Here is a 25,048-nt window from a genome sequence, read left to right on the forward strand (position 1 = left end):
ATGTAATCATAACAAGCCAAGTAAAACTGTCCATATTTACGACAGGGGTGTATAAGGGAATTGCACTCTGAAACTTGCGCCCAACTGCAAAAAGGAAGAGTTCTTACATAATGTAGCTTTAACACCAGTTGTCGGTTGTTTTTAAAGATACATTTCTTGCTGTGTCAAATGCTGTTGAAAGCACGAGGACCCTGGTAAGCTCAGTCTAATTCAGTCACTGTATGGTACCCTGTCGTACCACGTGTATGCATGTGTGTGAGTAGCCTCTGTCTGTATCTGGAGACCGGAAAACTATGCAGATCCAAATCTCTCAGGAAGGCTGCCTTAATCCCCTCTTGTGTTGCATCCACATGAGACGGCTGCAAATGGAAATCAGTCTTTTTTTTTTTGACCGCTTCAGACAAAAGGCGAGAGGTGCTCAGCAGGAAGTTAGAGATTTGATCATCAGACTAAGGCTTTGTGGGTGTACATATTTTTTGCTTGGGCTGCCTATTCGGCCTTATCAGAATGTTTTTTTTTTTTTTCAAATCGATTTAACTGCTCTCTTTGATGTGCCTTAAGCTGCGGATGCGATGCCAATGTTTTTTTTCTAAAGCTTTGAAAAATGCTCTTTTCACTTTGGGAAAGAAAGTTAAATAGTGCAGGATATTAAACAGTATTAATATTTCAAGTTATAAACCATAATTTGTCATTTTAGAATCATACCCTAAATAATTTAGCTGTAAAGAGAACCAAATTATATTTAACTGATTTTAAAAAAAAAAAAAAAAAAAAACTAAACTGGAGCCACTGCTCTCAGCTTCTTTGGTATGTTGAAGTTATTTTCCTATCATAAATGTTCCATAAATTGTGCCATCATGGAGAAATGTTCAGAAATTGGGTTAAAAACAATGCTGATTTCTTGTAGCAGTGCCATTTATCAATCTTATGCCACCATTATCATTTTGTCTTGTGTTGCAGGGATCTTTGGTCAGAAGTTGGAGGAAACCGTGCGGTATGAACGCCGGTTTGGGAACAAGCTTGCCCCTATGCTGGTGGAGCAGTGTGTGGATTTCATTCGGCAGTGGGGCCTTCGGGAGGAGGGTCTATTCAGGCTGCCAGGACAGGCCAACCTGGTCAAGGAGCTGCAGGATGCCTTCGACTGTGGAGAAAAACCCTCTTTTGATTGGTAAGGAAACACATGAGCATAGTGGCTGCTTGGATTTCCTCAGTGCATTTTAATGGTGATATATTCAGACTGTTGACTGGTCAAGTTCTGCACTTCTGAAACCAAATCCCGTCGGCCTGGAACAAATCTGTACAGAAGTTAACAAAAAGAGACTTTAATGATAGATGTTTTCAATACCGGTTTCATATATCGGAAACCGGCATCACACGACAAAGACATTAGGACATCAGTGCAGCATTGTAAAACAGCAGTACAAAACTGTGATTTAATGTCTTTTTCACAGCACAACACTTTGATATGTGATAGCAAGACAAGCACAGGTGTAATCAATCAGGTTAACAAGGAACACATTCCATGTAGTTGTGGTGCCTGCTGACTCATTGAGATGCATGAATCAGTCGTTAATTTTATTAGCTCCACCTGTGCTTTTCCTGCCATGGCAAGTCAAGAGGAAAGGATTAGACCTCCTGCCTGGGTGTGAAGATCATGCTTGGTTGACATCTCTCTAGTTTGTGCAGAAAGCATGACTACTAAATTCATGTCTTTACAAAATAGGCAGTGCTAGAAGCTTAATGACATACGGAATACTTGCTGGTATCGTTTGTGAACTACTGTAGCTGTACTGTAGTTAGCGAGCCAACAGCTAACATGCTGACTAGCATTCATTGATAGAATAGTTACTGACGAGGATAAAAGTTTTCAGTGATATATGTACCATCAGCCACTGTCTAACAGTCCAAACCCTGTGTCTCCTTTATGAAGCAGTTTATACTCGAACAGAGGAGGGCTGAATAAAAGTAGATGGGAGATGCACCCAATTAATTGCGACCGCTTCCTCCATTTAGCTCACCTGGTAGAGCACCATGTAGGCGGAGTCCTCACTGCAGCAGCACGGGTTCGATTCCAATGTGATAAAAATCTCTCCATTCCCGTGTCGAAGTTAAACGTGATGTAAAAATGCACAGATATACTTTGTCCTTGCATGCAAATCCATTCTTAGTGGTGAACTGACATAACACCGCTTTGAGAATGCTGGTTGTGACTAGCAGATAAAACAAGTGAAAACACTGGCGTAAGTGGTCAGGACAAAACTTAAAAAATAAAATTTAAAAAAAAAAAAAAGGTCCAGATATCAGTGGGGGAAAAAAAATGTGAAGTGTCCCTACACTAAAGTAGGTTTTTCCCCCTTTTCCCACAGTTGAATATTTTAGTGTCACTTTGCAGAATGATGTACAGAGTTTGACACTAGAAGGATGTTTTCACATTCTTAATCTTAGTCTTAATACATGTCTGGAGGGGATCTTTAAAAACTTCATTTTTTGTGAAGGCGAGGCATAACATTCACATTTTACACAATAATGTCTACAAAATAGTACAAACTCTCCACAATCTTAAAAATCAGCTGGCAACTAAATTAATATCTGCCTCCATATTATGTGTTGTGTAGGTGGCTGTACTCAAAGACTAAGAGCTGTTTTTTTTTTTAAATGTGACAACCATCTATAATTTAGGATGACAGAGGAATGCATGAGTGATGGAACATACCACCTCCACATGTCTTCTCCGCTCTTCCTCCCTCTTCCACTCAATCCGCCTCTCCCACCATGTACTCTAATGACCATAAATAAACCTTAGATAGAACTGTCAGGATCCAGGCTATAAATCACACCTTACCACTTCCTAGACACGCAGGATACAAAATCACTCTCAGAAGTGCCGCCATTACTGTATTTCAGCTGCACAATGACTCATCTCCACCCTCCTATCTGCTTTAACTCATCTTATGTTGCTCAGTGGCAACGACTACGCCCTCCTCTGTGCCTGCCGATGTCTGATTTTTGTTTCTAGCTGTCCCTTAACATGCTGATTCCCTCATTAGCCTTTGTAACCTCCTGCCTGCCTCACCAGCTGCCCCTCGTTGGCTCATTACCGTCTCTGAGCCGACAGTGGAAATCCTCTTCCCTTTTGGCAGATCATCTAAGCTGCCCCAGTGTTCCCTCTCTGGCTTTTGTTGTTACCTGTCTGCCTTTCTGTTGCTTGTGTCCTGTTTGCTGGCTTTAGTTGGCCTTATCTTCTCACGTAAAGCTGAACTAACTGATCCGAAATACTAGATTTTGGGGATATTTTGATTGAGGCATTAAAGCAAAAGTTCAACATTTTTGGAAATAATGATCCTTTCTGGCAGAGAGCATGAGAAGATCAATACCACTCATCTGTTTTTGAGATATATAACTCCAGCCAGCTGTCAGTTAGCTTAGCTTAGCACAAAGTGAGGAAACCGCTTTGAGCACTAACTTCCAGATAAGAAATAGTCCAAGCTACCTGTTTACCAGTCTTTGTGCTAAGCTAAGCTAAAAGCTATTTGCTGGAGCCTAATATTTAACAAAGATAAGAGTGGTGTCCTTCTTTCTTTGCAATGTCAAAATGCAAATAAGCATATTTCCCAAATTTTCAAACTATTCCTTTTAAATACTTCTTTTGATTTGTGGTGTTTCACAAATTAAAGTGCTCTCTGTTTTCTCACACGTATGGTATTTCTATTTCTTTCTGATTTCCACCTATCCCTAACTGTCCTTTTTGCTCCATACGTACTCATGATGATTTGTGTCTGCATCTGTGCCAGGTACCCATTATAACCTCCACCCTCTCCCTATTTCTACCCATGTCTTTCTCTGCAGTAACACAGACGTGCATACAGTAGCCTCTCTACTGAAGCTGTACCTCAGAGAACTGCCGGAGCCCGTCATCCCCTTCCACAAGTATGATGAGTTTCTGGCCTGTGCCAAGCTTCTCAGCAAAGATGATGAAATGGTAAGAAAGAGCATTTGAGATGGGTTTCTCTTTACCTATATGTACAGATGAATTGCCTTTCACACACTTTATTCTTCTACATAAAGTTTTTTTTTGAAGTAAAATTAATATATCAACATAAGTCAGCACTGACAAGCTCTCACATAAATCATCCAAAGTCCTGTGCTGTGGTATTAAATGTGGCCTCTTGCTGCCCGGCCATCCATGCTCTGCTCTGCTGTTTCTCACACAGTGACTTTGGCGTGCCTGTCTTGACTTCTAACATCTAAATAGGATTTCTTTCACACCATGACGTGTGTGTGTCACAGCAGAAGAAAGGCCTTTGCTTCCTCAGTGTCCAAAACATCTTTCTCACATTTGTGCCTTTGGGTTTGCATGTGTGTTCTTGCATGTAAGCCCATAAATGTGTTTGAACACCTCAAGTATATATTAGAGGTTCCCTTACTTTTCAAAGCTCTTGGGACTTTGAACTAAAGAAGGAACAGTGAGCAGAATTCACAATATGCCTTTTTTGTGTGAAGTGATTCACCAGGAACTGATGATAAATATAGAGAATATATTAATCATATTGTTATTCTTTTATTGATAATTTGTTTTACATTTATGTTTTTGTAATTTTGATAGTAGTTAAAGCAACACCAAATAACCTTTTTTCCTTTTCCTGTTTTGTTGATTTTGACTGCCTCTGTGGCAAGGTGGTGTTTCCACCACCTTGTTTTATTGATTTCAAGGGGAATCGGACCGACTCAGACCTAGTGGCAGGCATTAAGAATAACTAGTAACTTTTCTTTTCTCTGATCATTTTGTGTGAGTATATCGTGTACAGGCATCAGTATTACACTGAGACTGTTTCCTAAACTGTTTAAAACTCCCTGTATTACATTTAAAAACCTCTCATAAAGACAAAAACACATTCCTCCTGATTGTAGATACCTCAGAAAGTGAAGGGAATAATTTAGCACTCATTGTTTTTGGATGATGAATGAATGAACTCTTTTTATTGATTTGTTTTGTTCTGTTAAAATATCTATCATTGCTTTCATAAAAATCGTTTAATGAGCCAGATGAATTGCTGAGGGAATCATGTTTTTCTGACTTAATGTTAATCTTGCAGTGGCCAGTTTCTCTAGTTCTGTAATACACGTTGTGCACAAAGCTTTTATTTCTGTTTTTCACTGTATTTGGTCTGTGGGTGTGATTGTTATATATATGAATTGATAGGAATTAGTTGTTTCCTGATTTGAACTTATGTCAACCCTCTGCAGGGTTTGAAGGAGTTGAGAAGGCTTGTTGAATGTCTACCTCCAGTGAACTACAACCTACTCAAGTACATCTGCAGGTATTAATTGGTTGTTGAAGTGGATGTAATTTCACATTGAGTGCATTACTGAACAGTGAAAAGATGATAATTTTTTTGCCAGATTTCTAGATGAAGTCCAGTCATATTCAGGAGTGAATAAAATGAGCGTCCAAAACTTGGCCACAGTCTTTGGGCCAAATATCTTGAGGCCGAAGGTTGAGGATCCAGTAGCTATTATGGAAGGTCAGTATTCATGCTAGTCATGTCTTATTTTCTGACATTTTGTTTTAATGTTGAGCTAATGATGTGTGGTCTCATGTTGTCAGGTACTGTTCTGGTCCAGCAGCTCATGGCCGTTTTAATTGGCCGCCATGATGTGCTATTCCCTCGCGATGAGGACAGCCCCACAGCTCTCGAGCTTGTCAACAACAACAACATCGAACTACAGCGGCGACAAGCCACCACAACTACCTCCGGCATCACTACAGTGTCTCAGAACGCAGAGAACAACAACACGCAGGTGGTGCGGCAGTGTGTTTGGGAAGCACCTGAATCTCCTTCGCACCGCCAGCATGTTGACAACAGTGGCTCCCCACGATCAGCTAGCCCTCGTAATGGTGTCATAGGACGCTTTGACATCACCCGCAGTCCACCACTGACTGTGAAAAAGAACCCGGCTTTCAGCAAAGGCAGTGGGATCGTTACAAACGGCTCCTTCAGCTCCTCGCCCTCTTCAGACCCCAATCAAGAAAAGAGCCAGACTTTGACTGGAGGTGGGAGTTTGCCAGTGCGGCGCAGTGGGACGCTCAAAGGCTCCGGCACAAAGATGGGCACCAGTGGCGTAACCAGCGGCAGCAGCACCGGAGGGAACGGGACTGGAGCTGTGCGGATGGGCATTTCTGGCTCTGATGTGGTCACAGGAAGTCTGAACGGCCGCAACGGTCTTTGGGTACCAAATGGTTGTGTCACGTTACGCGAGAACAACAAAACACGTGACTGCTCCAATGGGGATCAAATAACCAATCAAAACCGCCTGTCCACGTATGACAATGTCCATTTAAACCATCAGAACCTGCACCAGCAGAACCAGATCACCAACACGTGTCTGAACAGCAGCTGTGAGGACAAGCAGAGTGTAGACAGCGCCACGTGGTCCACCTCCTCCTGTGAAATCTCTCTTCCTGACAACTCCACTTCCTGTCGCTCCTCCACCACCACCTGCCCTGAACAGGACTTCTATGGAGGTCACTATGAAGACCTGGATGGACAAGCACAGGATAATGAGCCTGCCCAGTCCGGTGGAGGGGCAGAGGGGGAGGGCAGAAACAGCAACAGAGAAGGAAGTGGAGATGGAGCAGGGAGGAGCAGTCGTGGCACCAGCAGTAGTGATAATAGTGATTGTTTCACTGGTGGTAATGGACCCGGCAGTCACAGTGCTCTGCACAGCTTAGTGGCCAGTCTTAAACAGGAGATGCACAAGCAGAAGACCGAGTACGAGGCCAGGATAAAGAGGTAGGGTCTCATCTGTGTTTTCTGATGACATTAGAAAGACGTTGCTAAAGATAAATTATACCTATAGTTCTATAATTTGGCAAGCAACTTTGTATCTACGATCTACATTATTATATTGTGACGGAATATTAATGAATACATACCATACACTCAGTTACCAGTTTGTTAGGTACAGCAAGGTAAAACTAATGCAGTCTAAAGCAACAGCCATGAAATAAATACAACCACTTCAACATCAACACTTCTCTAAAACCGGTTAAAAAAGAAATTAATATTGTAACCTTGAACCTAACTAATACCTAATTAATTGGCCATTGGAGTGAATAACTCCAAATGGTATCTAAATCAGGAGATAAATTTACTTGTAGAAATTAGCTATTGTTAAGTCTTTTTAAAGTTGCTGTAACAAAACAGCACGGAATGTGGTGTGGTAAACTTCTTCAAACAGAATGTCCTGTATGAAGCATTGATTGAACAGATATTCCAAATCTCCTAAACACTAGAGAAATGATGACTTAAGCCGCAGTATGAAATTCATTAAACTGATTAACTACAGATGTTATCCACTTCTCCTGACCCTGTGTTAACCTCCTTTGCAGCTTGGAGCAGCGTAACCTGGAGCTGGAGACCGAAATGGTAAGCCTCCATGAAGAGCTGGACCAGGAGAGGAAGAAGTACACCATGGCGGAGATCAAGCTGCGCAACGCCGAGCGCGCCAAGGACGACGCTGAGCGGCGAAATCAGATGTTGCAGAAAGAGATGGAACAGTTTTTTTCCACGTTTAGTGACCTCACTGCAACTGGCACCACCACGGCGGCCGACCCCCGCCGACCAGATCATAACAGCACCATCTGGATACAGTGAAGGAAGGCGGGGAATTGGGGCTGTGATGTCAGTGCAAACTGGAAACGGTTTATTATGTGATGTGAACATTACGAGGGCTCCAAACAGGATTTGGCTGCTGGTTGTAGAGGGAAAGTTGGGAAGTTACATTGCAAAGGATGCAAGCATGTTTTAATTTAAGAAATAGGAGGTGTAGGGCTAATTAAAGCCACCTGTATAAAAGTACACATCACCTGGAGTGATGCCCGACTGACATTATCTGTAAATACAGCATTATTTAAACACTCTCCAACCTACTCAAAAACTGGTGGTAATCAGAGTGGAGCAAAGGCACAGTACACCATAGTCTACGATGATACACAGTTCTACTATTATTTTACTTTAGCTCCTAGAGCCATAATTGGACAGAAGGCAAAACATTAAAGGTTGTATTCAGTAACAAAAATTAAAATAAATACCAGCCATGGACATGAAAACACAAAGACAATGCAAAAACTCCTCCCTATCTTAATTCACTTCATTCAAATCAATTCAAATCTAACCAAAAACATGTTCTTGTTCCATGTAACTCTGTATCTGCTCATGTACATAGTGGGAAACAATGCAGAAAAAAGTGTCGTATGTATGTTAAAAGAAAAGTAATACGTAAATGTTTATCTGATATTTAAGCAAAGTTATCAACTTGTGATATTTTATATTAAGATTGTTTTCCTTGCACTTACATGTTTGTTTAGTCTCTGCAAGGTGGTACTGAATGTTCTGTCGGTCAATGTGTGTACCATTTAAATTGGACAATATACTGTATATGTGCCTGTGCTTCTGTGCTGTTTCATTTACCCCATGACCAAAAAAGAGCTTGTACTGTAAATATTTTATAGATAATCGTAGACACTACTTGTTAGTCTGCACTGTGGTTTGACGCATATTCAGATGGATATGGCATGTATTGAGTGGATACTGATTGAGAATGTTTTATAGCTTGTAAAAATGAATTCTAAGCCTTGCACGATGGGTCATTGGCATAATTCCCAGAAAAAATAAAAACGTCTGTCATGAATTCAGAATTTCAGGTGGCAAATTGTACTCTCCCCCATTAACAGATGTGCTGTCACTCTATGAACGCTCTTGGGAATTACAGTTTACAGGCTGCCTCGAGCCCATGCGATTCCAGTTTTAAAAATACTCTCATGTCGTCTTCTGACAATTCATCCACCTGGCGAAACTGGTTTTCATCCTAACCTAGCACAGAATAATAAGCTTCAGCAACAAAGTACCGACACAGAGTCGTGTTTGTGGGTCATAACTGTGAAAAGGGGGGATTAGAGCAAGTGTGTCACCATTGAAGACATTAACAGCCTGATTGCTAGATTCAGTAGCAAGTGATGTGTGCATGATGGTGCATGAGTCCATGATGACCAGTGTACAATAAGTGAATGTCTGTAAAGTGACTGCATATTGATGAAGTCTATATGAGTGTATTTATGTCGCTTTAAACCAAATGTCTACACCCAATGTGGATTTAATGGGTACAAAACAGGACACATCTGAGACATCTGAACAGACCTGAGCTGGACTTCTGTCAAAAGAAGTATACGTGTGCACAGGCCTGCTGCTGGCTACTCTTCCTCTGAAGACCAGGTCCCATTTAAACCTGCTGCTGGTCAATGCAGGACATCTGGAATGTGCACATGGAGTTAAAAAAGTGCCTGAACAACTGAAGGAAGGAGGGGGAGCCTGTGCTTCTCATTTTGCACCCTTCACTGGGAAGTAATAGGCTTAAGCCGAGCTGACAGTGGCACCTCGTTCTGTGAATTCCACACAAAAGAGCAGATTATGGACACAGATGGAGAGGAAGACTGGGATAGTGGAATATTTTCATGACATGATACTTGATACACAAAATAACTTCAAAAAAATGATATGAATAAAAATGCATTTTCATGTGAGTCCTTTTGTTATTTACTTTTTGAGTGGGTCGAAACATTTTGTATTTAACACTTCTTTGTGATAATGAAGTATTTGGCATGAGATAAACCTGAGATTTATAACATCTTTTACAGTATTTTATGAGAATGTGTTATCAGCCCAAAAAGTCCCAAAAATGGTATTGACTAAAACGGCCCATAAAAACATTACAACTGCAACTAAAAAATATCATGTTATATATAATTTTAGATCTCAATATTGATACATTTTCTGAAAAAACAACTCAAAACGTTAGTTTGAAAGGTTAGTAGATAAAATAACTACACAGGAGAGGTCCAGTATGTAGCATTTAGGAAGCGCTTTTGGCAGAAATGGGATATAATATCCATAGGTATGTTTTTTAATGATCACCATTCATATAATCACCTGAATATAGTTATGTTGTGTTTTTGTTACCTTTGAATGAGTCATTTTTGTCTACAGATGCTGAGGGTTAGGGGTTAGTACAGTAGCACAGAATGGACTAAACACTGCCTGTAGATAGGGCCTTTTTGCAAGTTTCACGACCACCGTGGTTTCTCCTACACAATTCACAGCCCGTTCTCATTCTCAGGTCGTCAAATACAGACGTAAGAAGTAAGTTGAAATCTGCAACTTCACCGCTAGATGCCACTAAATCCTGCACACTGGACCTTTAAATGCCTGCCAGTCCTGAATACCTATATACTAATATAAATTTACTAATACAAAAAATCATATACATATCCAATATTGCCAAAAAGTAGTCCTGCTCAGGGTCTTATATGATGGTATATTTACCACGGTATAAAAGATACAGCAAACTCAGTGGCAGGAAACTGATTAATATAATCTTGTGGTATATATATTCATATTTCCTGTAATATGAAACCTCTGAAGTGGGAAAATGTCAGTGCACTTGCTTTCATCCAGCACCACCAGGCAACATATTTTGTACTCATTCTGCCTGATAACTTGCTAATGGATGCCAGTCTTTAGATTGTGTGTCCACCAGAACTGAAAGAGCCTGAAACTGAATTAGAGTCTGTGTAGGTGGGACTCAGCGTCACTGTGACAGTTTGGACAGATGGTTGCTATTGAGACGAAGACCAGAAACACTATAGGCACATAGAAACCGAACATATTGAACTGCAAATTACTGGTGGTAAAAGAAATAAAGAAACAGCATAGTCCAAGATCAAAGGTTTTGTTTATTTTCAATCACATACATATACTATTTTTACATACACAGTTCCTTTAAAATGTTGTGTTTACAGTAACAGCTTTCAGTAATTTTTTTCTTTTTCTTTTGCATTTGTTTTGACTTTATTTGAAACGCTATAGCCTGAAGCTTTGAGATCAGCGTGAAACAGATACAATTTCTTTTTTTTCTTTTTTCAACCTGACAATGTCAAAAAGAATGATTTATTAAAACAGCACGGAGTAAAAGAAACAAGAGAGAAGGAATCATAAAAGAAACGAAGAACAACATCACCTGATTCAGATGAGCTATACAGGGTTTCATCATTGTAGAGTTCCACATTTCAGTCCACATTTAAGACTCTAAACATTTTAGCATCACCTGACCCTTGCAGTAGCTTGCCTCCCTGTCTGAGTGCAATAAAGTGTTTATTGCATGGTTGGATTGTTGTTATTTACAATATGACTTGAAAGAAAGAAGTGAAAATCAATAAACCAGGGATCACAAGTACTGAGTCCAAAGATTTTATGTTGGCACAGCTGAGTACAAGATGTATCCTAACTTGTGACACATATTTCATATTGGCAATAGTCAACCATCTTCAGATTACAAATAAGACATGAATTTGGCTAATTCTGAATCCACAAGAGATCGTTTTTTAAGTCCCTCGTGACAAAAAATAGGAGCAGGATTGGTAGTTGACACATTTCTAATTCTAAGGTGAATACAAACATGAACTACATCCAAACACATGACTGTACCAACTCCCCATCAAACATTCTTGAAAGCGATCCCACAAACGCCATGATCTTGTATTGAAAGAGGGATCTTTAAATAATCTGTCCAGATGCCAAATCACATCTTCCAATTCAACCTTACAGACAGTTTGTGTTCAATGCTGGTTAATTTGAAATCACACACACACACACACACACACACACACACACATACACACTGATGACAAAGCAGAGCAGCAATCACGTGAGTGGAACAACTCATTTCTACATTCAGTGCCGACAACCCAGCTGTTTCTGTGTTTCTGTGTTAGAATCACGTCTGCTTCCTAATCAAGCACCTTTTTATTACAACAGAATTGTCTGGAGGGACGTCTTATAAAAAAGATCACATTCAGAGACATAAAAAAAAAAAAAAAAAGGTTTTAATATTTGTACTCAGTGACCAGGACATGTAAAACAGGAAAATAATAATGTAATGGGGTGGTTAAAAATGCCCTGTAGAATAACTGCAACAGTACCATGAGTATTTGTGGTGTAGGAGTCGACTCAAACACAGGACCCCGTTGTGAGAAATTCATGTGAACATTTTCAAAACACAAAAAATGTCAAAGTTGCACCCTGTTTTTGAAGGATTGCCCTGGCCAGACCCTGAACAGAAAGCCAAGTTAGCCGTAGCTTATTCTGGAGACGCCGCCCTCAGTTACCCTCTTAGCTCTGTGAAGGTGCTGTAAGTCTGTGTGTGGTTCACTGTACACAAGCCACAGGCAGAGCGAGTGTTAACAAAGTAGCTATTGGAGGTTATGTATACAATTTCGCGAGAAGGACTGTATTATACAGTGACTGGGTGCTTTAGTTAGACTCCATGCAAAAAGTAAACCCCTGTGCTGTAGCAGAGATACCGTTATACTGTCAAATGACGTGTTAGGAAACAAATATATGTATAACAGTGCAGTCACCATATCTCCTCGAGGATGTTTTAAAATGTCATGACTGGGACTGAACCTTTACTGTAAACTAGTAGACGTATGAGCCATGCAATTTCCATAAGTAAGAAATATAGTGATATTCATAGGAATTGTTGTAAATGGTGTTTTGACGTGCTGGAAGGAAACACAGACGTCCCCATTTGCTTCATTAAGGGACAGAGAAAGCATCCTTGAGTATCTCGTTTGTCTAGAAACCTCATGTATTTTTCTATGTTACCTGTTTGTCGAGTGATAAAACACCATGAGACAGGTAATCCAATTTATTATGCATGCTATGCATAAAGTAATTTGTTTGTCTTGTTCACACAAACACAGCTTACAAATCCTAAAATGTCTTTCAATCAAACAGCAGAATTATTAAAAGAGAAATAATTTCTTTGTTTGTAAGATATGATCTTTTTGCCCATAAACCCACCAAACCTGCGCGAGAACATGAAAGATGAGAATTCCGTTTTCTCATTCACTTCTAACAAAGTATAAATAACATATACACAAATAAAACACTAATAGGTCACCTACTTGGTTTCAAGTTGTATTTTATCTAAAGTGTGAAAAGAAAGCTGTAGTAACACTTTAATTACAATCAAGAATTGCATTCACAACTGCAGCTAAAATATTGTTGTGAGTAGTGAAAATATAGTTCATAGCCTTGGTTGTGGGTGCTTTATTGTATGTAGGTGAGGACTTTGTCTCCTTTGATTCCAGTCTTCCAAACATACTGTACATCTTTTTAATTTGTTCTTTCTTTAAATTTAAAAGAGAGCAAAATAAACAGCTGCCAAGCCTTTGACAAGTTCAATGCAAACAATGCATGCCTGTGTGTCCCAGTTTGAGAAAATGTGGTCACACTATTTTATGGAGAATCAGTTTGAAGGAGAAATTAAATTAAATCAAGATGAAAAATGGTGAAAAAGCTTTCATGTTGTGTAAAAACGAGCACAAGCATTACTTTAAGCCATAGAATCTGAGGAAAGCCATTTGATTTTACACCACAAACGTTCACTGTCACTGGCTGAAACCTGAAGTCAAAGCGCCAACATCTGGCCAAACACAGCTTTTTAGTTTCCTTTAATGTTTACACCACATTTCCACTTGGAGAGTCAGATAGTTTTAAGGCAGAAAAAGAAGAAGCAGAGGGGAAAATACCAAAAATAATATAATTTCTGCACTTGCAATGCTTCATTCCAAAAAGGCACTTGCCATATTCAGTTTCCATCGATAAAAATAAAGTAATGAATAAATAAATCTTCCCGCTAAGAAATAATGTACTTAACTGTTGGGGGGTCCTCTATCCAGTTCCTTTTTTTATGCGTTTTTGTATACTGCTCATGAGTTTACTTCAGAACAAAATGCTACGAGGTTAACACTCATCGCCCGCCTTTAAACTACCAACTGCATTATTTGTATCTCTTTCTAAAAGCCTTCTGTGTTTCAGTCAAATAAATAAGAATAGTCTCTCTGTGTGGTAACACCACAGTGAAACAGACCAACCTCCTGTGCCTATGAGGGATTAATGGTACACAATGACATGCAGGGCTGTGGGCCAGCCCGTGGGGTGGTGGAGGGACCGATCATACACTGCCAGGAGAAATAAAAGGGGCATTACACACAAATCAGACTTTTTAAACTCCTTATAGGTGGAAGCCTGTGCACAATCAAAATAATTCACTCTACTGAGTGTACTGACCCTTTAAGTCCCGAACTCAGCCCTGACATTTACTAATGTCTTAATGGCTTGCCTGTTGTTAACAAACACACACACGCACACACACACATACACTCACTCACACACACAGTCCTATCCAGTGACCAGACCCCCCATGTCTGGAGTTAGTTTACATCGTATATAAACAAAGGTCTCTATAAAGACTCATTTTAGCATACAGTGAGATTAGCATTGTTTTAAATCTAACCATGCAGGACTACAGCGATAGGCAGGGGCAACTGAGGTGGAAAGCAGTGATGTGGCAAGGTGCGCTAGTCAGAGAAAAAAAAAAAACTCCCAGTGTACTGGCCGTCAGTCCCACTCTGTGTGCCCTTCAGCTGTACAGAATTACATTATTTACAAGTAGTGCAGGGAGCGCCGCGCTGCGTGAGAGCGACTACATGTCCCTGCAGAATAACCACATAAAAACACACAAATCAGGCAACCTTACATTGGGGATTGTGTTGGGTGGGGACATCTAAGACAAAGCCTAGAGGTTAAAATACAGCAGTGTCGTCACATAAGGGTTGGATAAAGGGGAAAAGGAGAATGAAGTTTGTATTGTACAGTAGTGATGAGCAAAATGGCAGCCCACCTTGCCACAATGATTGGAGCATAAATGCTTTTGTAAGGATTTGGGAGACCAGCAGCCGGCCAATATGCACTTTACAGGAGATGCAAGTCTAAGCATTTGGTCATTTTTGTTTGGATGCCATATACAAGATATGTGGGGTAATATAAGCAAAGCAACTAGAGGATCATTAACATATATCTCAGCTCATTTACTCATTTATTTTTCAGTTTAAATACCACTGCTGTTTTTGAATGACAATGCACAGGCTTTAGATTTCATCATTTCAGATTCTGTTTCCATAACTCGTGTTTTTGTTCTTAATATATTCATTTTGATCTTTACTCTTTTTTTAAAGTATTTTCCATTGGTCATTTCAGGGTGGGTTCTTCACCTTCGGAAGAACATGGGGTTGCGCAGGCAGGCCGCTAGTCACCTGCAACACCCCAGGGGTCCTGCAGAGGTCTCCAGGCTGCTGTCAGTGTCTGATGCCAGGGTCTGGTCGGTGGACATGGAGGAGATGTCGTTTATGGAGGAGGAGGGAGGGAGGCTCTCGCTGCTGTTCACGGCTGCACCTGTGCTAAGGGAATCAACAGCAGCAGGGGGTTACAACGTAAAAGATTCCTGGCAAAGATAGGTGCAGAAATAAAACTAAGTGTTGAATATAGCTGAATTTGTTTCTCTGACATCGACAACATCAACAACAGCTGAGGAGCACCACAATCACAGTGTGTCTATGATGAGACAGGGGTAAGTGAGGTTTGAGTCCAATGAATTTCACAGGAAATATCGTCCAAGGCTGCAGTATTTCATCCATAAGAGTGGACGCGCCAGCAAGTAGTTGCTTGATAGCATTTTAGTATAAATCCAGACGTGGTAAGGATTTAATTATTATTAAATATTATCTTGTTTTAATGCCATAAACATGCGTTGGTATGACAATATTTATGATTTATGTATCACAAAAGGACTACGGCTATGGCTTGCGCAGGCATTCTCCCTGTTTTTTAAATAACAATCTGATTTTCTCATATTGATCTTGTTTTGAAGTCAAAGGCAGAAGCAGCGGCAAGAAACATTTTGAGATTTCATTAAAGAACTCTTAATTCAGTCTGCTCAGCTGCTATGCTGTCTTTAGTAATGCAATTAAGACTCCATTAAATACCCTAAAGGTCTCTGTTTGATGATTTTCTTGCATTTTCTTTCTTTCTTTCTGTACCTGGATTGGATTTGTCCATAATAGTGAAAGGTTTCTAATACTGCTGGAGGTTTGGAGGCTGACACATCTCTTCAATGCTGTGTGGATCTGGGGACTAATCTTGGGCTAGCAGACAAGGGCGTTAATCTCAATTTTCAAAAGGAAGGAACAGAAGGTATCAAGGAACCCCACTGCTCAACTTCTGTGTGTTTGGGCAGCACTTTCATCAAATCCTCAGTGAGTGGGTTTTCTGTTTATCAACAAATCAATAGAAAGATGTGCAGCCTCAATATACCATGGGAGTTGAAAGAGTAGCGCCAGATTAAAAAGGATAAGGATGAGAATATAAGGGTATTGCCAATAAGAGGACATCGCTAAAACAACTGCTTTTACTTCCAAGCAGTAGTCCTGTAATTTCTACAGAGGACATGTACAGTGCAGGCAAACTATAAATCGTGTCTGTTCCCTGTGGGAGGTAATTGCTTAATGGAGACTGGTGGGTACTTCAGCTGACCCAAAATAAAAAAACGGAGAACAAAGCAGGATTAATGGCTGGCATTAATTCCAGCAGTCACTTCACTTGCTTTACTTACAGTAAATACATCAGAAATATCTGTTAAAAGTCACCATGTGGGTGCAGCATAAGTTTAAATCTTGAAAGATGACTTGAGCATAAATCCAGCAGTTGTAAGAAGGATTACTAAAATGGAGGATTAATTAAGCTTTTCAAATCATAAATTAATTAATCTTGGGAGAAACTCTGGCAGAAGTTGTGATGTAAGGTTACAACTCTTGCCGTGCGCTGCTTTAGCTCTTCTAATAAAGTCTAAACCATCTTGTACTGTACAGCCACCCTCTGCACTCAGTGAACTTAACCATCCTTTGATATCTCCAGAGACATAAAAGGCTCATGTGAGTTACAGAATGATCATGAATATGTTTATAACCTCTCATTGAACAGCCACATCAAAATCTGTCATACAGTCATGCTTCTTTCAACTAAGGAAAATCTGCAAGATTAAGCCATTTCTCTCAACAAAATCTCAAATCTGGAAACAGTCATTCATGCTTTCATTTCATCTCGCCTCGATTATTGCAACTCCCTTTCCTCCCTCTGCAGCAGAAAGCCTCTCTCCTCGTTACAGTTGATTTAAAATGCAGCCGCCAGGATTTTAACAGGTACCAGAAAACGAGAACACATTACAGCTATATATCCTTTCATCTCTGCACTGACTGCCTGTTTGTTTTAGAGTAGATTTTAACATTTTAATAAACACTTTTAAGGCATGAAATGGGCTGGCCCCAAGCTACAGCTCGGAACTTTTAATCCCCCATGTGCTTCCATGAGCCCTGAGGTCCTCATATGCAGCTCTCCTGGTGGTTCCCAAAACAAGATTAAAAAACAAAGATAATTTGCCATCAGAGCCCCCAAACTGTGGAACAGCCTACCAGAGGAGATCAGGATGGCAAATTCTATCACTGCTTTAAAGTCTCTTCTTAAAACTTATTATAGTCTTGCCTTTCTGTGATCCTGTTTTCTAACTTTTTCTTTTCTGTTATTATATGTTTTCTGCCTTTCGTTTTCTTCTTTCCTTGTAAATGACTAGATGTCATTGTAAATGAGGGTCGGCCCTCAATGATCTCTCCAATATAAATAAAACTTGAATGAATGAATGCAAAAACTTCTGCAAAACTGCAAAACAAATGCTGTAGCACCGGCCTTTCAATATCTCCATAAATACAGCATTAAAGCCTGATTCTGAGGCATTGTGTGCTCTCAACTCTTCTGTTTTCGTGTCTGCTACACTCAAACACTATAGGCCAGCCCATCTGCTTAATTACTACTGGATAGCAAAAAAAGAAGAAAGATGGTGGTGATGAATGTGTGAGACAGAGTCAGAAAAAGAAGCAGCTGTTGCTGCGTTAATGTGTATGTGTTAAAGTCATCATATGAGCTCTTACGACTGTAAAGTCTCATCTTTCTTTTGTAATATTTCAGCTTAAAGATACACTTTAAGCTTAAAGTTGTCTAAGATAGTAATATTTGCTATTTTGGCCCAGCTCAGCAAAGCAGAAGGATTATAAGCTTTCCACAAGAACAGGGTTTCTACACTGATTGGTCCCTAAGGAGGGTATGGTGAGAGACAATGTCTAGACTTCAATGGATGCACATTCACTTCACTTCCTGTTCACATGAGCAGATGCTACTGTCTCTGCAGGATTTAGCTTCAGTTTGCTTTTCTAATCTTCAAAATTCACCTGTGTATTTCTTTTTTTCATTGTTGTTTTTTTAATGGAGAATGGCTGTTATCTTTAATTGCTATTTTCCACATGGATCACAGTGAGATCTGGGTGGCCTGGTCAGTGTGCTACCATGACTCCATACTGCCTCTCTGTGGCAAAGTGTGGGAACAGCATTTTGGTCCTTTGCAGAGAACAGAACAGTATGAGATGTCAGCTGCAGCTGAGGACAGAAATTTCCTGTGATGGACCCCAAAGGACCCAAATCTTAAGTTAAGACGTGTTATACATACAAATACACACACTCATAAAAGTACACACATTATCTGCTATTAAATATTGTGCACTATGAGGCAATCTTAGCAATTACTGATTAACTGTCCTACAACGACCATTTAACAAATACACTTGGCACAACACTACACAACATTTAACTTATTTAAAAACAGGAGATGCAGGAGACAGAGACACATGGTCAACAACACGATGGGTTTATCTATTTACTCCAGTAAGGTTATAGTAAATTCACTTACAGAGCGATTAGGGTTATGCACTGAGAGTACCTGAAGGTGAAGGCTGTCCCTTCACAACGCCATTCTTCGTTCTCTCCTCAAAGTTCATCACCTCTTTATAGATTAGTTCTGCAGAGGAGGAGAGAAAGTCATTAAAACATGCAAAGTGGTAAAATATATACATATACATATAAAGGGCAAGGACTAATTTATGCCTTTTGTTCCCTGGACTATTTAATGACTGAAACAAACAGCACAAAGAAAACACAAATATAAACACAAGAAAATGTTAATTTTTGTGCGTTAATGTACTATAATGTAATTCTTACCTTTCCATTCATCAATGGAGTGTTCTCTTTCATCCAGCTGCTTGTCATAGATTTGAGGTGGAGGCTAAAGGGAAGAGAGTACAGCCATTTTAGCTAACAACCTACTCAACAAGATTTACATGAAATATAGATGGCTGATATCACTGGGTATCGCCAGGTGGGAGAAACAACAGTAGATACAAGATTTGACAAGTTTACATAATGATGCATCAAATTTGGCAACATGAAATTGTTGACTAATAAATAAAAAATATGGGGATAAAAAAAAAAATCTGAAAATGAGAAACACCATCTATTAACTGACACTTTAACATGTACTGTATGTACACAAATACATGCTGGGGTACAAAGTAGCAGCACATGTGGATTATGAAGAAACTAAATCATGTAAATGAAGAAAAATAAAATGTATTTAACCATAATCACATAAAAATGGTGTTTTTTTTACATAATTGAAACATCAACACATTGTTTGTCCTCACGCATATATATTACAATACTTCAAAACTTGAAATAGGATTAAACAACTGAGAGACAGTGAGATAAGAACAAATCTGGTGGGTTGTCTAAGCTAAAGTGCCAATGTCCTTCTCCCATAGGACTGTGATTTCATCTAACAGGACACAAATATGCTGTCCGGCACCCAGTCAACCCTTCTTATCGTCACTCATTCATAGTGATCCTGCCCCAGACTCTGACACCATAATCTCCCTGCAGGTGACAGGACTACCCATAAACCTCTCTGACGTGAACTTGGAGGGACAGTGTTCACCAGAAGACAGAAGTGAGACAAACAAACAGGAGTACAGGAGTTTACTTTTCAGCTTAATAACAGCCTAAAGGTTGCTTACATGCAGCCCTGTGGACATAGCTGCAGCCCTTTTACCTGCAGCTATACACTAATGACATTTTAGTACAATGCCATATGCAGATTGTATTTCATTCTTTATAACATGTGTATTATAAAAGTTTTTAATTATGCTCAATGATTGACAGTGCTTACTCCTTTAATCGACACTCTTTACAAACAAAGGTCCTGTTGAATATTTCTTTTTGATGTAGGGCGGTTGTTATTTACCATGGATATTTGGATGAGATCTCTGGCCTTCATCAGCATGAGATGACATTAGAGAAAGGGAAAACAGCAGAAAATGTGTTGAAATGCCATTCACAGCCATATCATACATACCACATCAACTCTAACATCAATATCATCATTAAAACCATCAGCAACTAGACAACTTAGACAAGTGCACAAGTCATGAAATCCTCTAAAAATGATTAATAACTACAATGGAGGTGTGTCATGTGGCGTCTTTACAAAAGCTACTGTTAACCAGTGGGATATTTCACGGAGCAAACAATAATTTCTGGTCATGCACTCATTAGTGTATTGCTGCAAGTAGAAGTGGTATCTGTACAACTTTATGGAGCTGCAGATGGCTTTTTCCCAATCTCCTTGTCACCTCATACTAATGAGGCGCTGATGAAGAAATTAGACTTCACCAAATAAACCAGAAACACCACCACTCTTATTACAAAACAGAACAATGCACTAAGTCACTCTTTTATAAGTAGCAGCAAGAATTGACTTTGTTTAATTGGGGGATATTTTAAGGAATCTAAAAACTATTAAAGTTCAAAACTAAAGTATAAAAAATAAGTGAGAGAAAAATGAAAATGAGATGCGAACCAAAAATTTAAAACACAATCATAAATGTGCTGATGCAGCAATATTCACTGATACAGAGCATACTGTTAAAAACTGATATCCGTGTTATCAATCAGTATAATTGCTTTTGTTTAAAAAAATAAAAAATAAAATGGGGAGAGTCATCCATCATCATTATATTCTGTGCGACAATGCAAATATAAAGTAAACAGTGCTGACCATTTAAAGACAGGAGGAAAGGATTGAGCTCGGGATAGTAATCAATACACAGCTCTCATAGTAGATCTAAAGGCCTACTCACCGCCTCCACCTCAGCTGGATCATACCACACGTTGATGTAGGGGTGCTGTAAGGCCTCGTCCACCGATATCCGTTTAGCGGGATCGATGATTAGCATCTTAGACAGCAGGTCTCTGGCCTGGCTAGCTGTGGTTTGGAAAAATATACATTTATTTATCTGGTTGAGATCATAAGGCGAGAAAATATTCCTCTCGCAGTCACTATGCCAAGGGGAAAGTGAAACACAATAAAAAGCAGAAAGGGAGGAAAAGAGAGAGAGAAGTGGCAGGGATTAAAGAGAATAATAAACAGCAGCAGCTTGTCAATGGGGTTAGGAAATAAACAGACCACTTGTTCCGGAAAACAGTATTTTGACTACTTGTTATGATGATTTATGTAGGCGAAACTGATCACATGTATGTAGTGCAGAAAAATCTGCACCAACCATCCAAAACTCTCTTTCTTTTTTCATCTAACTGAATTTCACAACTCTGGCTTATTCCATATTCTACTGTTTATCTCTGATTAATGCAAAATTCAGTTCTTGGCACCATTTTTCAAAGGCTGATTCAGTCAACTTGGTCTGAAATAATACATGAAATCTTGCTCTCATTGGTGTCTTTCTAAATCTAGGACATCAGTATATAAAAAGCACTGTATTTTATAAGACATTTGGCTTCTCAACATACAAAAACGCCATCAGCATCAGCTCAGTCGGTCAGACTCTCTACCCTCAGGCCCTCTTGGACTGATCTGAAATCGAGAACCCTTTAACCACACACCATCCCTCTCCTACACACTGACCCCACTATAAATAGCTCTATAGCAGGAAAGGTCTGAAGAAACCGAACTGAGAACAGAAGAAGACAGATGAGACAGGTGCACCGTCTGCATTTTGCCTCAGCACCGACACGTCGATAACAAAAGGATGGTAAATCTGTAAAATGACTCCTCCATCACGCTCCTTCCACCCTCCCTTCCCGTCTTTTCATCCTACAGTACTCTCTGTCTGTCTCTTCCTCCTACATTTCAAAAATACCAAAGCCCAAAGGATGTCTGCCTCAGTTCCAACCTGTGGCAGAACAAAACATACAAAACAGCAGCACTTCAACCCGGTCTCACACCCTTCCCACTCTCTCTATGGGTGCATTTCCTTTAACACTGTCAAACCGGGGAGCAGCCAGAATACAAAAGTGATTCATGAGAATTTTACCAGACAGGAGCTTTGATGGAGGAGCGGGGAAACAGAAAAGGCACATTTTGCTATATCTCATTTGAGGGAATTTCCACTTTTTAAATTGCTGTGAAGAGAGATTGCACTTTTCTGCTGAGACAGTCACAAAGAAATGATGTCTTGGTTAAACGTCTGCATAAGACTAGAATTCACAGGGGCTCACAGAATGAAGTTCATAAAAATATGTTAGTGAATGCGTTTCAGTTTTATACGGAGACCCAAAGGTGTAAAATAAAAGTTTGAGGTAAAAGTTGACCTGAGTAAAAGTTGTATTCGCTATATATCAAAAAAGAGTCCACAGACACCCTAGTGCTTTGAGCTAAATGCTAATATTGAAACAATGAAAATTGGAAACATTAGCAGGTATAATGTTCATCATCTTAGTTTAGAGTGTTAGCATGCTAGCATTTGCTAATTAGCACTATATTGTAGATATTTAGTTGAAAACTTTTGACCTGATAACAAAAAGCGAAAAAATCAAGTGGCATATAGCTGTCTGTTACAAATCTCGTGGCAATCCATCCAATAGTTGTGGTAACACTTTACTAATTTCTTGAGTGACAATGCAACATTACTTGGCAATAACTGCTTTCCTGTTAAAGTGCTGTGAAGCAGAGGTAGTCAAGACCGCCCCAAGACTATATAATTTATTGAAACATTTAATGGACAGACATCACATTTCTATTATGATGTATAGCAGGCATTATGATTTTAACAGCATCTCCCCAGTACTCAGTCAAGTTGTAAAAACTTGTTTTTATAGTTGCCCTGTCAAAATATAATCTTGTGATTAGCGTGTGTAAATTATGTCCTACGTGAGCAATAAAGTGTACATTTTTACATCTTCTGTAATTAACAAAGAACCTGAGTGATATTATGGTTAAGGTAATTATTTTTTTGTGAGATCCTCCACGAAATACTGCAGAGCTCTACACGCAGAGGTTTTAAATTCAAATAATCAATCAGTAAAATGGAGGACAGTGGACAATTACATGCATGACAATACATTACAAACACATCACTGCATTCTCATTAAATGGCTAAAATACACTACATTCGTACACTTCAAGTCCTCACCTTTGAGTTTGTTGTGCTCAGAGTCAGCAGGGAAAAGGCAGTCGGGGAAGAGCTTGGGAAAGGTGAGGCCTGCATACTTTGGCCGGTTCTCGACATAGTTCCTCACTGTGGGCTGAAGCTTCTTCATGAACTCTGGTGAGGGTGTGCCCAGCTGCTCAATCACCTTGTTCCACTGGTCAATGTCTGGTGTGGTGGGTTAGGATTAAGGGAAACACACATGGAATATGCAGCATCCTGTATGCCTTGGTGTCCACTTAGGTACTACTCCCACATAATACTGTATATGTATTGTGTATTTAGGACAAGTAAAAAGGTCATTTGACCAAAGAAAATAAAGAAAAATGAATATCATCACCAAGTTTCTGATCTCAGAACAGCTTAGAGTCCTATCTAATCATCCATGTGAAATGACAAAAGGTTGAAGTTTGAAGTGAAATAGGATCATTTTTAGAATTATGGGCCCCAATATGAATCCGTTCAATATTTCACAATATTTTTTAATACATCTAATTATAATTCACTTAAGCTTTTCTTCTCACTCTCCTTCCTTCTACTTCAGTCTCCAGTTTTGTAGGAATTAGTATTACTGGCTGCTTCTTAGAACGCATAATCTCTCAAGTGATCCCTTGTTCTTTTATATCTGCTTAAAATACATGAAATACCCAGAGTGTTTTACCATTACCAACTATACCATGGCTTTTTGGGGACCTTCCTCTCAGAGGAGAGGACTGACTGACTCATCGACTGCAGAGTAATGAATAATGGTGGGACTAAGAAAGTGAGTGAAGTTAATAATAATGTGCCGCTACACTTCAGTGGTGATGGCAAGAATACCATGAATGCCGGTATCTTTATCAAAGTAAATTAAATCACCCTCATGCATGAATTATACATCATACTAATGATAATACTAATTTTACCCATGCACCATGATGGTTAAGATACATAAAGAGAAAAAGCACATTGTCAATATTTTAGAGACGCCGCAAAATTTTAAAATGATGTTTTCAGGGGAGCTCATGAAGAATCTGAGCCAGCTGCCCTGACAAGTATTGGATGAGCAGAAAAATGCTGGTAATGAGTCATAAATTGGTTTTCAAAGGCCTGAAAATGTGTTATGTGTGTGTTTGTGTGTGGAAATATGGTTGTTGGGTGTGTCAGTTTGTGTCTCCCCTCCTTGTTGATGATGAATATTTCCTCCCTTACCCCTCCAAACACTCTGAATTACCCCCTCCCCTCCCCATGTTCTCACAGAGGGTGCCAGTTGAGGCAGTTAGCTGCCAGGCCCACCAGAGATCCCCATTACTTCATCTTGCTGGAACGCACCACACACTTCCACCTCCTTTTTGTCTCCATTGCAGACTGGCTCTGATCCACACAGTGCTCAGTGAGGCATTTTTTTTCCTCCACTAAGGTTCTAACCCATGGCTCTTTGGCAAGTTGTTGGATTCACTGGGACAGCTAGAGGTGTTTTTTCCCAGTGTGTCAGTACCAAAATGCCTGATGCACCACTGTGAAACAGAGCATCGTGCACCTGAACGCAACTGCTCTCAAGACCCTCTGTTGGGTTTCTATGAAATTTATGTTTACATGTGAAACACAGTGAGGGAGGGGCGGGAGGTCAGAAGGATACGGTCAGTCCCAGGGAACAGCACTGTCCCTCTTATCACCTCTCCAAAGATGCAGCCGACTGACCACATGTCCACTGGGGTCACACACACACACACA

At 39.8% G+C, this 25,048-nt stretch overlaps 2 protein-coding genes across 8 annotated transcripts in view; one reads left to right on the forward strand and one right to left on the reverse strand.

The window, feature by feature from the left end:
- arhgap24 (Rho GTPase activating protein 24) overlaps positions 1–9,580 on the forward strand; it is a 69,299-nt gene extending 59,719 nt beyond the window's left edge. For all 5 annotated transcript variants that reach the window (XM_035667520.1, XM_035667522.1, XM_035667521.1 and 2 more), the window contains 6 exons: positions 961–1,168; positions 3,847–3,979; positions 5,245–5,318; positions 5,401–5,522; positions 5,606–6,791; positions 7,391–9,580. In XM_035667520.1, the coding sequence (XP_035523413.1) occupies positions 961–1,168; positions 3,847–3,979; positions 5,245–5,318; positions 5,401–5,522; positions 5,606–6,791; positions 7,391–7,655 (1,988 nt within the window). In that variant the 3' untranslated portion in view covers positions 7,656–9,580. The remainder of the gene's footprint in view (positions 1–960; positions 1,169–3,846; positions 3,980–5,244; positions 5,319–5,400; positions 5,523–5,605; positions 6,792–7,390) is intronic.
- Positions 9,581–10,790: 1,210 nt separating this feature from the next.
- Positions 10,791–25,048, reverse strand: part of mapk10 (mitogen-activated protein kinase 10) — a 26,691-nt gene continuing 12,433 nt past the window's right edge. The window contains exons 8-13 of one of the 3 annotated variants that reach the window (XM_035668560.1): positions 23,321–23,503; positions 21,032–21,156; positions 20,137–20,163; positions 19,059–19,122; positions 18,781–18,858; positions 10,791–15,353 (exon numbers count right to left, since the gene is read on the reverse strand). In XM_035668560.1, the coding sequence (XP_035524453.1) occupies positions 15,211–15,353; positions 18,781–18,858; positions 19,059–19,122; positions 20,137–20,163; positions 21,032–21,156; positions 23,321–23,503 (620 nt within the window). In that variant the 3' untranslated portion in view covers positions 10,791–15,210. Of the gene's footprint in view, positions 15,359–18,780; positions 18,859–19,058; positions 19,123–20,136; positions 20,164–21,031; positions 21,157–23,320; positions 23,504–25,048 lie in introns of all 3 variants that reach the window. The other 2 variants (XM_035668559.1, XM_035668561.1) reach the window with 2 other exon arrangements.

The sequence above is a fragment of the Morone saxatilis genome, unplaced genomic scaffold (assembly GCF_004916995.1).
Source record: "Morone saxatilis isolate NCDOM2014 unplaced genomic scaffold, NCSU_SB_2.0 Contig21, whole genome shotgun sequence".
NCBI lineage: Eukaryota > Metazoa > Chordata > Actinopteri > Moronidae > Morone > Morone saxatilis.